Source organism: Erpetoichthys calabaricus, chromosome 10 (assembly GCF_900747795.2).
Source record: "Erpetoichthys calabaricus chromosome 10, fErpCal1.3, whole genome shotgun sequence".
Taxonomy (NCBI): domain Eukaryota; kingdom Metazoa; phylum Chordata; class Cladistia; order Polypteriformes; family Polypteridae; genus Erpetoichthys; species Erpetoichthys calabaricus.
The window spans coordinates 162,251,194-162,267,513 of NC_041403.2; the positions used below are offsets into that span (position 1 = coordinate 162,251,194).

Sequence of the window (16,320 nt, forward strand, 5' to 3'; positions counted from 1 at the left end):
GCGTATAGGGACGGGCGGAGGAGGCGGTCCGCCCCTTGCGGTACGTTATTGGGGGCGGCATTATTTGCCAAAAGGCTAAGTAAAAATTCGTGTGTAAGCAGCAGGGTTCGAAAAAATATCACTCATGAATGAAAAAAGTAAAATTCTCTGATTTTTATCCACAAATGCTTCAAAAATAATTTTCAGACTCTCCTTCTGTGAAGGCATCAGACACAGCAGTTATGTACGAGGCAATAACAGAAATAAACATAAACATTACAACGATAATAATTTCTAGGAAGATAAACAACTAATTTATTATTTCATTTCGTTTTCAATCCGAATGCGTTCTTGCTCAGCGCAGAAAACAGCCCCCACCTGTCACTTGTACACTACACTGGTTCTGCGGTTTTCGCAGCGTAATTATATTAAAATAATAATTAGAACATCGGCTTATCCGTGTCAGTGCGTCTATACAATATTCTTGTCTAGTTGATGCTTATAAATAATTATATGTGAAAAGATATTGATATTTCTCTATATATGAATAAATCTATACAAATTCTACCTTACTTTTTCTATTTAAATAGATAATAGATTTGATATTTAGATAATAGATATGTTGGAGGGTGGCAAGGTGAAGCACCGCCCGCCCCGAGCGACACGAACTCGAGCTACGCCACTGGATCTCCGACACCATGACACACCCTTACTTTACGCGCATTGAAAGCAGGTGGTGGTGACGTTACTTGGGGGTGGGGGACTGGTTGGGGGGCAACAGAATCGTGCGGAAGACCCCTGAGCGTCGCTCGATTACACTTTCGTTAAGAGTATGGATTTGGGAGTGTTAGCGCTAAAGAGATACCCATTAATATGAGTGCCACTTAGATAAGCAATGCTTGAGGAAAAAAATAACCTAACTATTAGTGACCTTCACATCTATCTATCTATCTATCTATCTATCTATCTATCTATCTATCTATCTATCTATCTATCTATCTATCTATCATGTCATTGTACTGTATATAGTGCCTTTCATATCTGTCTATCAGTTCAACAGAGCTCATCAGTCCTATCCACTTAAATCTTCTAAAATAACAGCAACTTGAGTTTTGAAGGCCCCTAAAGACCTCCTGTCCACCACACTACTCTGTCACATATTCCATGTGTCTGTGGTTCTCTGTATAAATTTCCCCTTCACAAGTTTCCAACTGTGTCTCTGTGCTCTCGATGAACTCATTTTAAAGTCACTGTCTTGGTCCAGTGCTCTGATTTACAATGTAACTTCATCTGACCAGATTTTTATAAATTCTTTTTATCAAGACTTTTTCTTCAAGAACTACATCATATTCGACTACTATGTCTTTTATTATATGGGCAAAACAGTTGCAAATTTTACAATTTTAAAAAAAGCTTTTCCTATCAAATATTTTGAAGTATTGCAAATCTACCCAATTTTCACAGTCAAGTATGCTCTTAACAGGTATTTTTCTGCAGTAAAGGTCTAATGGTTTCCAAGGTCTCAGTAGTCTAACAAGAATTTAAAACAGCCGTGTTCACATTATACTGAATATAAGCAACCCAACTGCCTGTTCTTTTACCTTGTAAATTATCTAACTTACTGGATGACCTTTCTTGATGAGGTAATTAACATTTATTATTTCATTTATTATTATATTAACTATATCAAAGATACTGAAATAATGAACGGGTAAAGGGACAAAGCAGCTGGAAGTGGATGGATTACTCACCAGCAATTGGATGAGGCTAATTCCTTTAACCCGATTATTACACTGGTGTCAGCAGTGGGATAAGAACAGACTAGCGAGCCCAAGACAGACGGAGGGTTTTTGAGGAGAGGGCAGTGTAGCAGAGCTAGATGTACTAGATATCCATCCATTATCCAACCCGCTATATCCTAACTACAGGAGGGGAGGAAACCCATGCAGACACAGGGAGAACATGCAAACTTCATGCAGAGAGGACCCGGAAAGTGAACCCGGGTCTCCTAACTGCAAGGAAGTGGCGCTACTCACTGTGCTACCATGCCACCCTTGTACTAGATAGTTTCCTCAAAATTAATTTTGTAATATAAAATACAAACATGCTGTTTTTTCAAAATGTGTATTGCTGCCATTTTACTATACAAACTAAGTAGTTTTTTTAGAGTACATTTTCAATTTTGTGAATCTGAACAATAAAAATGACAAAGAGCAGGACTGTGAGACCGCGTTCAGCTGCGTTACATCTTTGGGAGTCAGTGAGCTAAATGGGGGTGTTGATTGACTATGGTACACTGTGACTGAGTGGTCGTGCTCAAGTCAACGGGTCCTGAAATGGACTGAAATTCCGTCCAAGTTTGATTCTTGATGTTTTCTCTATAGACATGGACGGATCTACTAGCAGGATGACTAGGGGTGGTTCCTGGCATCCTGATCGAATAGGGATTTTAGGTTATGCTTCGCAAAAAAGATAAAGTGCACGTTGTCACCGACTGCTGCCCAACACCCTTCCCGACCCTCACAATTATAAATTTACCCAATCAGACAGAAATAAAACGCTTTTAAAGAAAAACAGGAGTGGCTGGGGCACGAGCAGAATAGGTGTGACTTTTATAAAATTACGTTATAGTGTCGAAAAAGCAAAAGACAAAATGGATGGTCATTGAAAGAGAGATGTCTAAGTGGTGCAGATTAAAGAGAGAAAAGCAAAAGCAACTGCAGCTTATAACAACGTTTCTTTCAACGTAATAAGCTAAACAGAAAAAGGAAAGTGATGCTTCAGCAGAAATGTGGCACAAAACGCGCTTCTTCATTTCTACGCCTCTATAGCGCCTCAAATGAGACTTAAACTGTCAGGTGTTCTTCTTTTTTAAGATTGAATTTTCTTTCTTTTAAGTCATTTTGGTGTGTGTTCAGACCAATGTGTGTTTATGTGTGTTTTTTACGCATCGCTTTAAATATATATATATTCACGGCATTCGAAGTCTGTGTCACAATCTGATAGTGTGGGTGGTTACCTACCAGGTAACGCTTTGTGGTTGGCCAGCAATCTGCTACACCTGATGAGCCCAGAATGAGGGCGAAACACGTGTCGTGTACTCTTTGCATTTATTTGACAGTAAACTATTTCAACCATATATATATATATATATATATATATATATATATATATATATATATATATATATATGTGTGTGTGTGTGTGTGTGTGTGTGTACTGAAATAGTTTACTGTCAAATAATGCAAAGAGTACGCGACACGTGTTTCGCCCTAATTCTGGGCTCATCAGGCGAACACACTCACTGCACCCCCTCTCGGGGAATCGAACCTCGGAAGTCAGCGCCAGAGGCGAAGGCGAAGCCTCTAACTTTGTGCCAGGGCGTGTGGTTCGTTCATTTAACAGCCTGTAGATCGGGGTAAAACCACCCATACAATCAGATTGTGATTCAGACTACGAATGCCATATATATATTAAATTAAATGTATATATAAAGCAATACGTAAAGCAGGTGAGAAATGAAACATAAAAAGCATAACGTTAGAATGTGCACAAATTTAAATGATTAACATCCCGTACATAATATACGAAGTTTAAAGAAAATGCTTACCGTAAATGAGAGGAAGAAGTAGTCCCGTTAACCTGATTAACTTCAGTTTCATGATTATTTGAAGTATAAAGCCCGCTGTTCTTTTTTTTTCTCGCTTTAGTTCTTAAATCTTTTCACCCATGCATTCAAGCTTAGACTTGCTTAAATTAGGTGTAGTGGCTGTTACTTTCAGAACAAACCAACTTTTCAAGCAGCCCCTTTCCTGGCACGTTTGGCAGTGCGCGCGCCCGCGCCCGTGCCCGCGCCCGCAAGAGCTTGTGTGTCTTTCTCTTTACGCACATCGGCGTGCTTAGTTTTCCAATACGCTTTGTTTTTTCTGTCCTCCCTGGCCATCGGACCTTACTTTTATTTTATGTTAATTAGTGTTCTCTTATTTTAATTCTTATTTTGTTTTTTTTTCTTCTCTTTCTTCATCATGTAAAGCACTTTGAGCTACATTGTTTGTATGAAAATGTGCTATAGAAATAAATGTTGGTGTTTACTTTTAAAAAGTAAATGAGGAAGTGACATGTTTCTGAAACATCGAGTCAGCAGTAGCACATTAGCTCCTAACTGCAATCTACAACACTGCTTTAACAGCTCATTTTATTACCGAGTATACTACTGTAATTCTGAAATACTTATGAGGTGTAACAACAACAACAACATTTATTTATATAGCACATTTTCATGCAAATAATGTAGCTCAAAGTGCTTTACATGATGAAGAAAAGAGAAAAAAAGACAAAGTAATAATTAAAATAAGAGAACATTAATTAACATAGAATAAGAGTAAGGTACGATGGCCAGGGAGGACAGAAAAAAGAAAACAAACTCCAGACGGCTGGAGAGAAAAAATAAAATCTGCAGGAGTTCCAGATCATGAGACCACCCAGCCCCCTCTGGGCATTCTACCTAATAAATTTTCTCACACATAAACACAGTTATGTATTCATGGAAAGAAAACGGTAGTACAAAAAGAGAAGTTGACTGTGTTGTAACCATTTAATAATAAAGGAGGCAGGTAACGAGCCCGGAGGAGAATGATATATCGCCAGACGAAGGGCTGATCTGCGGCACTAACGCCTCTCTCTCTGTTTCTTCACACAAAAAGAAGAGAACTGACACACTTACCTTACTTCCAGGTTCCAAGATGGCCGTCCGAACGTCAACTCCGGCATTTCTTGATGACGTCTCTTCCAACCCTGACCAATGACGACACTTCTGGTCACACGAAGATGACGTCACAACCACTACTACATCACTTCCGGTCCCTTTTAATGACATCGCTTCAATCTGCCCGTTTCAGCGTCATTTCCTGCCAACTCATTTCCGTCCACCATTTTTGTTCTTGGATAAAAACCCTCCCTCTGTATACAGTCAATGTGATGTAGTGAACAAGTATTTTGATCCTTAATTTGGCTATTTTGTTTCCTTTGTCCACTGGACATTATACAGGGATGGTCCCCAACTCTTTTGTCTATCTATCTATCTATTGTGAATTAGATGCTGTATTGCGCCCAACCCGACACAGACTCACACTGAGGCACGTGTAAAAATACACAAAGACTTTATTTTTCTTCAGCTTTTCTTCCCTGTGAACCCCCCCAGCCACAACACAGCACTTAAAGTAAATCACACAACCCTTTCTTCTGGCACCACCACTCCACCCGTCTAGCTTCGTCCTCCACCTCCCAACTCTGGCCCCTGAGTGGTGGTTGCTGGTCCTTTTTATAGCCCACCCGGAAGTGCTCCAGGTGCTTGATCACCTGTTTTCAATTGCACTTCTGGGTGGGGCTGTAGAGTTGTCCAGGCCGGCTTAGAGACCCATGCAGCATCCTCTGGCAGCCACCCCAGATCCCAACATGGCTGTGGAGAACTCCATCTCCCATGGAGCCCTGTGGGAAACTGAGGCACCGCTCCAACCCAGGGAGGCTGCCACCAAGCGTCCCGGGGGAGGTACTGAGACGCCCATGGTTGCTTCCCCGGAACATATGTAGAAGGGGCGTCCCGGCAGGGTCCCATGCCCACCACACTATCTATCTATCTATCTATCTATCTATCTATCTATCTATCTATCTATCTATCTATCTATCTATCTATCTATCTATCTATCTATCTATCTATCTATCTATCTATCTATCTATCTATCTATCTATCTATCTATCTATCTATCTATCTATCTATAAGATTAGTTATAAATACAGGATGGGAGGCACTGCCCTGAAGGAAGTAACTTCTGAATAGGATGTAGGCATTTATGTTGACACAACATATTCATCATCTAAGTGATGTGGAGAAGTGATTAAAACGGCTAATAGAATGTTAGGGTATGTCATAAAAACTGTTGAACTTAAGCCAAGGGACATCGTGCTCAGATTATGTAATTCACTAGTGATGCCACATCTCGAGTACTGTGCGCAGTTCCGGTTACCACACAACAAGGAAGACATAGCAGCTGAGCAGAGGACATAACCAAATGCATCCCAGGACTTTAGGACATGTCCTGCTGTGACTGACTCAGAGAATTAAAGCAGTTTAGCCTCGAGCAGAGGAGAGTGCGTGACAAACCAGTTCAGATCTTCAAAATTCTCAAAGGCAGAGATAAACTGGATCCAGCAGAATCCATTCAACTAAACAGTGAATTGCATACTTGAGGACACCTGTGGATATTTAGGGGAAGATCATTTATGACTGAAGCCAGGAAACACTTTATTATACAATGGGTTGGCAAAATATGGAAGAAACTATTAGGACATGGAGCTTAAGCAGAAACTTCGAGAACTTTGAAGAAAGATCTGGATGAGATGTTGGGACAGCATAGATATTAGTTAAACAAACGAGCTGGATGGACTGAATGGTCTCCTCTCGTTTGTCACATTTATTATGTTCTTATGTTCAGTTGGACTGATCTTTTCTCCCAATCACTACAACTTTGAACCCATTCTGCAGTAAATTATATTTCCTCCTAGTTGAATTTGCCCGTAAAACCCCCACAGGGATGCATCCTTATCAAATGGCCAAAGCACCTCAATTGGCTCCTCTTGAAGCGAAGGGTCAGTGGTTCTACTCAGATATGTCACTCTGTCTCTAAGAAAGAGCCCAGCCATCCTGTGAAGAAAGCTCAATTCAGCCACTTGTACCAATGATCTCATTCTTCTGACCATTACCGAAACCTCATAACCATAAGTGAAGGTAGGGATGTAGGTTGACTGGTAAATCAAGAGCTGACTCCGCTCCAATCTTCACCACTACTGGTCGGTATATCGATGTCATAACTGCGCTCGCCACTGCCATCCATCTGTTGATCTCACCTTCCCTTTTCCCCTCATAAACAGGACTCTGAGGTCCTTAAACTCCTCCACTTGCAGCACTAACTCATCTCTCTCTCTCAGAGAGGACAGGCCACATTTTTTTTCTTACTAAGGACCATGGCCTCAGATTTGGAGGTGCTAATTCCAATCCCTTTCGCTTGACACTCTTCCCCAAAACCATCCCAATGTATGCTGGAGTTCACAGCCATGATGAAGCCAACAGGACCACGTCGTCTGTAAAAGAAATTGTCATTGAGAACTTCAGATCCAGGAGGAGCAATGTGGATTCTGTCCAGACCCTGGAGGGGTGCATGAGAGTACGTCCAATCAGTCTACACGTGTTTTATGGAGTTTAGAGAAGGTGTATGACCGTGAATCCTCAAGGGATTCTGTGCGAGGTGTTGGGAGAGTATGGTGGGCCCCTAATAAGGGCTATTCGGTTCATGTACAATCACAGTGAGAGAGCTGAGTCCGCAAACTCGGACGAATATCAGCACCGTTCCTAGTGGGCTTGGTGTGCTTTGTCTCCTATTCTGTTTGTGATTTTCATGGCAATGGAGATGTATCCTGTAAATTCATTTTTAAACTTCCCAGCTGTGTCTATTTGCAGTTCTTATCATCTCACGTGTTTTCATGGAGACAGTTTTACGACTTCTCCCTAATGACTCTGACATCAGACTAGATATGGGTCCACAAAATGGGTCTTGTTTAACATTTCAAGTTGGATCAACACTGTGCTGTTACATTATTGCTTATCTACTATTTCCATGTTTTACGAGGAAGTGAAAGGGAATCTAAACATATTCCAGTTCCTCTTACCGTGTTTATGCTAAAAGATAAAGGGGCAGAGAATACGAGAAGATGGACAACCACCTGCCTTGAATACACATCAGCGTTGGCCAAAGCAAATAAGGTTAATAAAATGAAATAACCGGAATAATAGCCACTGTATAAACAGCAGACATTACAACGACTGAAACTGACATCCATCCATTTTGAAGCTGAGTCGGGTCGAGGGGAAGCTGGAGCTTTTCCCAGCAGGCATCGGGTCCAAGACAGGAACAACCCCTGGACAGGTTTTACCCAATTAAAGCTAAGTTGATTATTCTTAATGACAGCAAATTAATTGCAGCATCTCGTGACTTGATCACGTGACTCCAGTGCGCTAAAAGACCACTTGGGTCCCCGATCCACGCTGAGAAGTGGGCAGACAAGACCCGTAATAAACAGATTGGCAGAAACATCATGCAGTCTTTCAATTTGTTACCAAACCTACGAATCAGTGGTGGAGCTAGAAGGGGAGAAGGGAGGCATTTAGCCCAGACCCCAACCTAATAAGGGGGTCCGCATAGAATACCAGTCAAAAGTTTGAGGTCACCCTGAAGTTTTCATGTTTTTGAGAGAAATCGATGCCTTTTTTGATCCGGGTAAGTGATTACTATTGTGTATAACGACCGTTACTGCTTGACTGCAAAAGCATTTTCAGCAGGCATTCCTTCAGTGTCTAATGATCAACTTCCTTGTCTTATCCTTCATTAGTCATTTTAAATGCTAATCGGTTATTAGAGAAACCTCAGTCTTTGCATTAGCACTGATGAAGCCTGCTATTCTGTTCGCTTGGATTGCAAGGTCAGTTCTGGATTCAAAAAACGGACAAAATGAAAGAGCTCTCTCAAGAAACATCTCAGTCTGTTAGCTGTTTGTGTAGAATGAAGGCTCTTCCATGCCAAGACATGACAGACATTCCAAGAAATAGAAATAGAGATTCCATACAAAGGTGTCTACTACTGTCTCGAGAGCAGGTGGCAAACTGGATTGAACCAGTATGGAAAAAAAGAGGATGAAGACCCAGACAGGCAAAAACTGCATGAGAGGAGAAGGACGCCAGAGTGTGTAGTGTGAGAAATAAATGGCTTACAGGTCCTCACGTTGGCTTCTTTTTTTATATACACACCAAATAGATAGATAGATAGATAGATAGATAGATAGATAGATAGATAGATAGATAGATAGATAGATAGATAGATAGATAGATAGATAGATAGATAGATAGATAGATAGATAGATAGATAGATAGATAGATAGATAGATAGATAGATAGATAGTGTGAAGGATTGCCGGCTTTCTACTCCGGCCTTCACCCCCAGGCCGCCAGGAGGAGCTCTCCCAGCAGCGTGGACGGGCCCCGAGTTCCAGCAGGGCCTCATGGACTATGTAGTTTTTATACACAGCCCTGCTGGATACCTTGGGGGCCACCGGGAGTCGCTGTAAGGGGGCTCGTGGACTCTTATGTGCCCTGTAACCCGGGAGTACGTCACGGTCACGTGACAGGAAGGAACAACGTGATCCCGGGGTGAAGAAAAGGACTGTTTACCCTGACCCAGAAGGGAAAAGGAACTGTGGACTGGTTGGCCAGGAACACCTCTGGGTCAGGGTGTATAAAAGGATTGTGGGAAAGATCAGACAGTGAGCTGAGCTGGCTGGAAGGGTGGCAACGCGTCTGGGAGTGAGGAGGATTATTGTTATTGTGTATTATTATTATTATTATTTGAGAATTGTGGAGTGGAGGGTGCTTTGTGCACATTTATTATTATTATTATTATTATTGTTAATAATAAATTATTTGGACTTTTATCTGGTGTCTGACGTCTAGTCTGAGGGTTCAAGGGGTCACGGAGACCCAAAACTGTCACAATAGATAGATAGATAGATAGATAGATAGATAGATAGATAGATAGATAGGCACACAAGGACATCTTACAAAACACATTAATAACAAGAGTCACGATATTATATTAATAAATATATACAGTATATATATATTTTAATTATACATTTTTTTACTTTATCTAAATTCCATTACTTAACACCCAGTTTAAGTCTCTGTTCCCTGCATTTGTTTTACTTTGTATGATTTTCCCATCGATAAATGAGTCGTTTCCGAGATCCTTTAGACTCCGCTGTTCTTATCAAACAATAACAACTGTGTACTTATAACACTCTTATCACACCTTTGTGTTCCCTCTTTTAATGTTGTTTTCACACGCTGATATCTCGATACCGCAGTGTGTGTGTGAGACTCAAGGACCATGTGAGTACCACTAAGGCACCATGACGAGCAGGCCTGTCTCCTTTTCTCTCTGCTACAATTATAACTGCAGGTCATGGGGTGTATTGATAAAGGGGGTGAAACAGAGGAGTCGTGGGGGGGGGGGGGCTTTAAGAATTGTCTTTAAGAATTCTTAACATCAGCAAAGCCAAACAACTGCTTATTGACTTTCATCACACCAACGAGCCTCTACGTGCGGTCACAATTCAAGGAGTGGAGGTGATGCATTGCTATAAGTACACGGGGGTCCATATGAATGACTGGTTGGACTGGTCTCAGAACACGCATGAACTATAGAGGAACGGGCAGAGCAGACTCTTTTTCTTATGAGACTGCACTTCTAGAACCCAGAAGTGTTGAGAGTCCTAACTGAGGATGAGCCAGACAATGAGGACACAGCAAGTACTGGTGCTTTTCAATAAATACATTATTCATGATAAAAAAGAAGTTTTTGTCAGTGAAGGTGCAAACCAACAATAAATGAATTTCATATTAAAACAACTGAGATCAAGCAGACCTCGGGTTCCCTTTGCACGTCTTTTCCTTTCACCTCCCCAGCGCACTCAGTGAGTCTTCCTGTCAACTGGAGATGTTGATATCTGTGGTCCTTATTTCCGGCTCCCACCCTGATTGCCTCTTTTGGCGTCATTCGGGATGGTCTGAGCTGAGCCTCAATCTTAATCAAGCCCTCCTTGTCATCTACAGGATCCTTAGTTGGCTCTCTCACGATCGTCCCCACTTCTACAAACTGCTCAGCAGGGGACGATCCACCCCTGGGTGCACCATCCCCTCTCTCCTCCACCGGCCTACTGACTATTCTGCCTCCTTACCACCCCACACACCTGCGTCTTCATCCTTGTTCTTCATTGCTTTCTGATCTTTTTTAAAATTTTCCCCTCTATCCTACTCTGGCTCCAGTTTAAACACATGTGGATGTGGCGTCCTATTAATCATCTGCAGAGTGCTGACGCGGGGCAGCTGAACAAATTCAAAAATCACTGAATACACTGAACACCCCTCGTCTTTCCAGATCCTCAGCCACACACACACCTACAAGGCCCGAGGCTCACTGGCTCCACTGCCATGAATCTCCATCTTATAACACCCAACCGTAACTATCATCGGGCGAGTCACAGACAATTCGTTGTTTTTGAACGACTGTTTTCAGCAAATTTTACAAATCGTTTTAATGGGGCTCAATGAGTGCGTTACTAGTTGATAGCTTCCTGTTGATAGTTGTGATTGGCAACATTTTAAGTTAGTCTTATTTTCTAAACCTTGTTATGTTGACATATCTTATATATAAATGTCTATGTGTGAAAGTGTTTGTGTGTCTGTCTGTCTGGCCCGGAAGTGAGAGGTGGAGTTGGGGTAAGGGCTCCACCTCTGAGGATACACAAGTGAGGCCAACACGTCGGTAAAACGAAACCTCTGAAGAAAGACTCACTCGTTTAGTCACTAATACACAAGCGAGGTGAGCACGTTGGCAGAACAAATCCTCCTAGGAAAGAGACGTCCAGAGTAGTTTTTTTCAATTACCTAAAATCTCTATGTTTCAATTTTTTGTCTGACAATTTCAATAGTTTCTCGGACGCTGGGCTTTTTAGAGCACAAACTAGTCTTATATATAAACATCTACACGTGGAAGTGTGCGTGTCTGTTTGTCCAGCCCAGAAGTGAGAAGTGGACTCGGGGTTAAGGGCTCCACCTCCGAGGATACACAAGTGATGTGAGAATATCGGCAAAACGAAACCTCCGAAGAAAGACAGTCGCTTAGCCGCTAATACACAAGCGAGGCGAGCACGTTGGCAAAACGAAACCTCCTTAGGAGAGAGACGCCCAGAGTAGTTTATTTCAATTACCTGACATCTCTACATTTCAATTTTATTTCTGACGATTTCAGTAGCTTCTAGGACCCCAGGCTTTTTACAGCTAGTGCTTTGTAATTGCCATCTAATTATGTGTCCCAAATAAATGAATACCTCCAGTGATAAAGTTAACATTTGTGATTTTGCTGTGAAAGTTTATAATCAACTAATGTTTTCATCATATATGTGTATTAATATGCATGTATGTATAATTTTTATTTGAGGAAAAAAAATAATGTAAAAACTAAGCTATAGGATGGGCCAATGAGGTAAGTGAAAGGACCTCAGCCCACCTGAGGCTGGTACTGGTAACACTCCTACTATATCGAATTAAAGGTATTGACTATTGTCTCATCGGAAGCCATTGCATAATCTGCTATTCCAAAACACGGTGCACTGTGTGGTCACTGGAAGGAATTGCAGGTTCACAAGGTGAAATGCTGGGGCGCCAACCTGGTCTTTCACGTTTAATTGAAGCAAATGATTAAAGAAAATGGCGCTGAGCAAACAGAAACTCAGGATCTTTCCATCAGGCTGATAAAGTCTCTCAGAGTCACAGTGGGAAGGAGCTCCATCTTGTGGTGCGTTCTGTTAATTAATCATTCCTCTCGTTCAAGAACCGCAGGATATGTGATGGCGAGACCAGAAGGGGCAGAGTTAGTTCACTCAATGGGCGCCTTCTCAGCACTGTGGAGGGAACAAATGAGCATAAGGTTAGCACTAGGGACCCCTCTCAACCTGGAGTGAAAATACATTCTTCAGAAGAGCCCAGAGGATGACTACTGACACACATGTGACAACTGTACACATTAACAGCGAGGTCTGCGTTTTTTATTTAGATTTTAATCTTCTTAGATGGGTAGGATTAATAAGTATAATGTGATGGAATCAAATAGTTCAAGCTTATACTGTTTAGCTATTTTATTTGCCTTTGATGTTCTTACCCATTAAGTAAATATCACTAGTTACATATTGACATTTCATATCTTCAGTTCTTAATTTTCATACTTAAAAGTTTAAAGGTGACTGACATTTCAGATAACTTTCCATTTTGTTTTCAGTACATGTTGGTGGATCCTTGATTAGTGATACCGACTGGCAGGTCAGTTTGTGTGAGGGCTGCACTTCCTCCCTGGGTCTGTGTAGATTTTTACAGTGTCACACGCGTGTGACTAGGAGGCAGCTGAAGGGCTTGGAGAATAACGGTAACACATCTGCCCAGGGGCTGACATTGTGCACAGTCCCAAAGGTATCACGTCCTAGTGAGCTGAATGACTTCCGGCCTGTTGCTCTGACATCACATGTGATGAAGACCATGGAGAGGCTGCTGCTCCACCACCTGAGGCCACAGGTCCAACACGCCCTCGACCCTCTGCAGTTTGCATATCAGGAGAAGGTGGGAGCGGAGGATGCCATCATCTATATGCTACATCGATCCCTCTCTCACTTGGACAGAGGCAGTGGTGCTGTAAGAATTATGTTTCTAGACTTCTCTAGTGCCTTCAACACAATCCAACCTCTGCTCCTTAGGGACAAGCTGACAGAGATGGGAGTAGATTTATACCTGGTGGCATGGATCATGGACTATCTTAAAGACAGACCTCAGTATGTGCGTCTTGGGAACTGCACGTCTGACATTGTGGTCAGCAACACAGGAGCGCCACAGGGGACTGTACTTTCTCCGGTCCTGTTCAACCATCGGACTTCCAGTACAACTCAGAGTCCTGCCACGTGCAAAAGTTTGCTGACGACACTGCTATGGTGGGCTGCATCAGGAGTGGGCAGGAGGAGGAGTATAGGGACCTCATCAATGACTTTGTTAAATGGTGCGACTCAAACCACCTACACCTGAACACCAGCAAAACCAAGGAGCTGGTGGTGGATTTTAGGAGGCCCAGACCCCTCATGGACCCCATGATCATCAGAGGTGACTGCAGATGGTACAGACCTATAAATACCTGGGAGTGCAGCTGGATGATAAACTTTACTGGACTGCCAATACTGATGCGCTGTGCAAGAAAGGACAGAGCCGGTTATACTTCCGTAGAAGGCTGGCGTCCTTCAACATCTGCAATAAGATGCTGCAGATGTTCTATCAGACGGTTGTGGTGAGCGCCCTCTTCTACGCGGTGGTGTGCTGGGGAGGCAGCATTAAGAAGAAAGACGCCTCACGCCTGGACAAACTGGTGAGGAAGGCAGGCTCTATTGTTGGCATGAAGCTGGACAGTTTAACATCTGTGGCAGAGCGAGAATGTGAATTTCCCCTTGGGATTAATAAAGTATCTATCTATCTATCTATCTATCTATCTATCTATCTATCTATCTATCTATCTATCTATCTATCTATCTATCTATCTATCTATCTATCTATCTATCTATCTATCTATCTATCTATCTATCTATCTATCTATCTATCTATCTATAAGATTAGTTATAAATACAGGATGGGAGGCAGTGCCCTGAAGGAAGTAACTTCTGAATAGGATGTAGGCATTTATGTTGACACAACATATTCATCATCTAAGTGATGTGGAGAAGTGATTAAAATGGCTAATGGAATGTTAGGGTATGTCATAAAAACTGTTGAACTTAAGCCAAGGGACATTGTGCTCAGATTATATAATTCACTAGTGATGCCACATCTCGAGTACTGTGTGCAGTTCTGGTTACCACACAATAAGGAAGACATAGCAGCTAATAACCCAATTGTGCTTCACTCACTCAGAATATGGAACCAATGTAGGAAGCATTTAAAGATGGAGAAGCTTTTATCTGTGGCACCTCTGCATGAGAACCACCTTTTTCAACCCTTGCAAACATATGCAGTTTTTAATGTCTGGAAAACATTTGGGATTAAATTACTTAGAGATCTTTATATAGACAACATCTTTGCATCCTATGAACAATTACATTCCAAATTTAACTTTCCAGCAACACATTTCTTTCACTATCTTCAAATTAGAAACTAAAGAGAACCTGCCCGATTTTCCTCATCTCCCACCTTCCTCTACGCTGGAAAAAATATTGCTCAGTTTTGAGGACTCAGACAGCATTTCTGCAATATATAAAATTATTTTACAGTCCCTCCCTTTCAAAGATCCAAGAGGACAATGGGAAAAGGATCTCTCACTCAACAAATCAGAAAAGGAGTGAAGGTAGCAATGCAGAGAACTCACTAGAACTCCATATGCGCAAAGCATACAAGTGTTCAACTCAAAATTATATATTGAGCAGATCTGTCTCACTTAAAACTGTCCAAAATGTTTGCAGGACAAGATCCAACCTGCGAACCCTGCAATCGAGCTCCAGCCTCACTGGGTCACATGTTTTGGGCCTGCACCAAATTAACATCATTCTGGACCAAAATTTTTAAATGCCTTTCAGACAGCCATGGCGTCCCAATCCCTCCTAATCCACTAACAGCTGTGTTTGGTGTCTTTCCAGATGGGCTTAAAGTGGAGAAAAACAAATAAACTGTGATGACCTTCACTACATTATTGGCACGCAGACTTATTTTGCTACACTGGAAGAATCCTAACTCTCCTCTTTTAAGTCAGTGGGTAACTGATGTTTTATATTATTTGAAATTGGAAAAAATCTAATTCTCACTTAGAGGATCTGGGTAGAACTTTTTCAAAACCTAGCAGGATCTGATCAATAACATCCATATTACTAACCGAGAATGGTAAACCGGATGGCATGGACGCAGGCTTACTAAACCGGATGGCATGGACGCAGGTACACGGTGATGGGACCATGAGACGTACTGCGCAGGCGCGTACAGCGCACGTCTCATAAACCGCAATCGAAGTCGTATCCACCGCGAACGAACGACTCACCGCCCAAAAACGAAACAGCTCAACTGATGTGAATGAGAAATGAAGCAACAAGGCGCCCATTCCTAACGACACAGCCACGCCAAAAAGAGGATTCTGCAATGCAGCTCGGATTCAAACGGAAGAGGCTACGGAGGCCCCACAGGTCCACAAAGATAGTGCGAAGGGTGCAGGCGTCACCGCCATATTGTGAGTGGCACTACTACGGAAGGTGCAGGCGTCACCGCCATATTGTGCGTGGCACTACTGCGGAGTGAAGTTAGGAGTAATGTGCTGCTTGGGATTGTACAAACCGCTGAACCTTTACACCGAATTCAAACACAATACAGCTCAACGATACAAACACGAGCTCACATGGATAAGATCAATGAACGCAGGCGCCTACAACGCGCGTCTGAAATGCCGCAAGCAAAGCGGGCACGGCTCCAAGACAAACAAGCTCGACTAATGTATTTCAGGATACCCAACACCGGGGGTAGGCGAGCGAAGCGAGTAGGGGGCGGAGCCCCCCTTGTTTTAGAATAAGCTGTTAAAGCACTGAGGAAGTAGATTCTCTTCCCATTTCTTTTTCTTCTCCATTTATCTTTATCCACCTATTAAATTCATCAATTTATTTACTTTTACT

At 42.2% G+C, this 16,320-nt stretch overlaps 1 protein-coding gene across 3 annotated transcripts in view; it reads right to left on the reverse strand.

Moving 5' to 3' along the window:
- Positions 1 to 16,320, reverse strand: part of LOC114659706 (SLAM family member 5-like) — a 215,666-nt gene that overhangs the window by 131,204 nt on the left and 68,142 nt on the right. Inside the window, exon 1 of one of the 3 annotated variants that reach the window (XM_051932667.1) lies at positions 3,590 to 3,764. The exons of the other annotated variants lie outside the window; for them this stretch is intronic. Coding sequence (XP_051788627.1) covers positions 3,590 to 3,641 — 52 coding nt within the window. The 5' untranslated portion in view covers positions 3,642 to 3,764. Of the gene's footprint in view, positions 1 to 3,589; positions 3,765 to 16,320 lie in introns of those variants that run through there. 3 annotated transcript variants of the gene reach the window in all.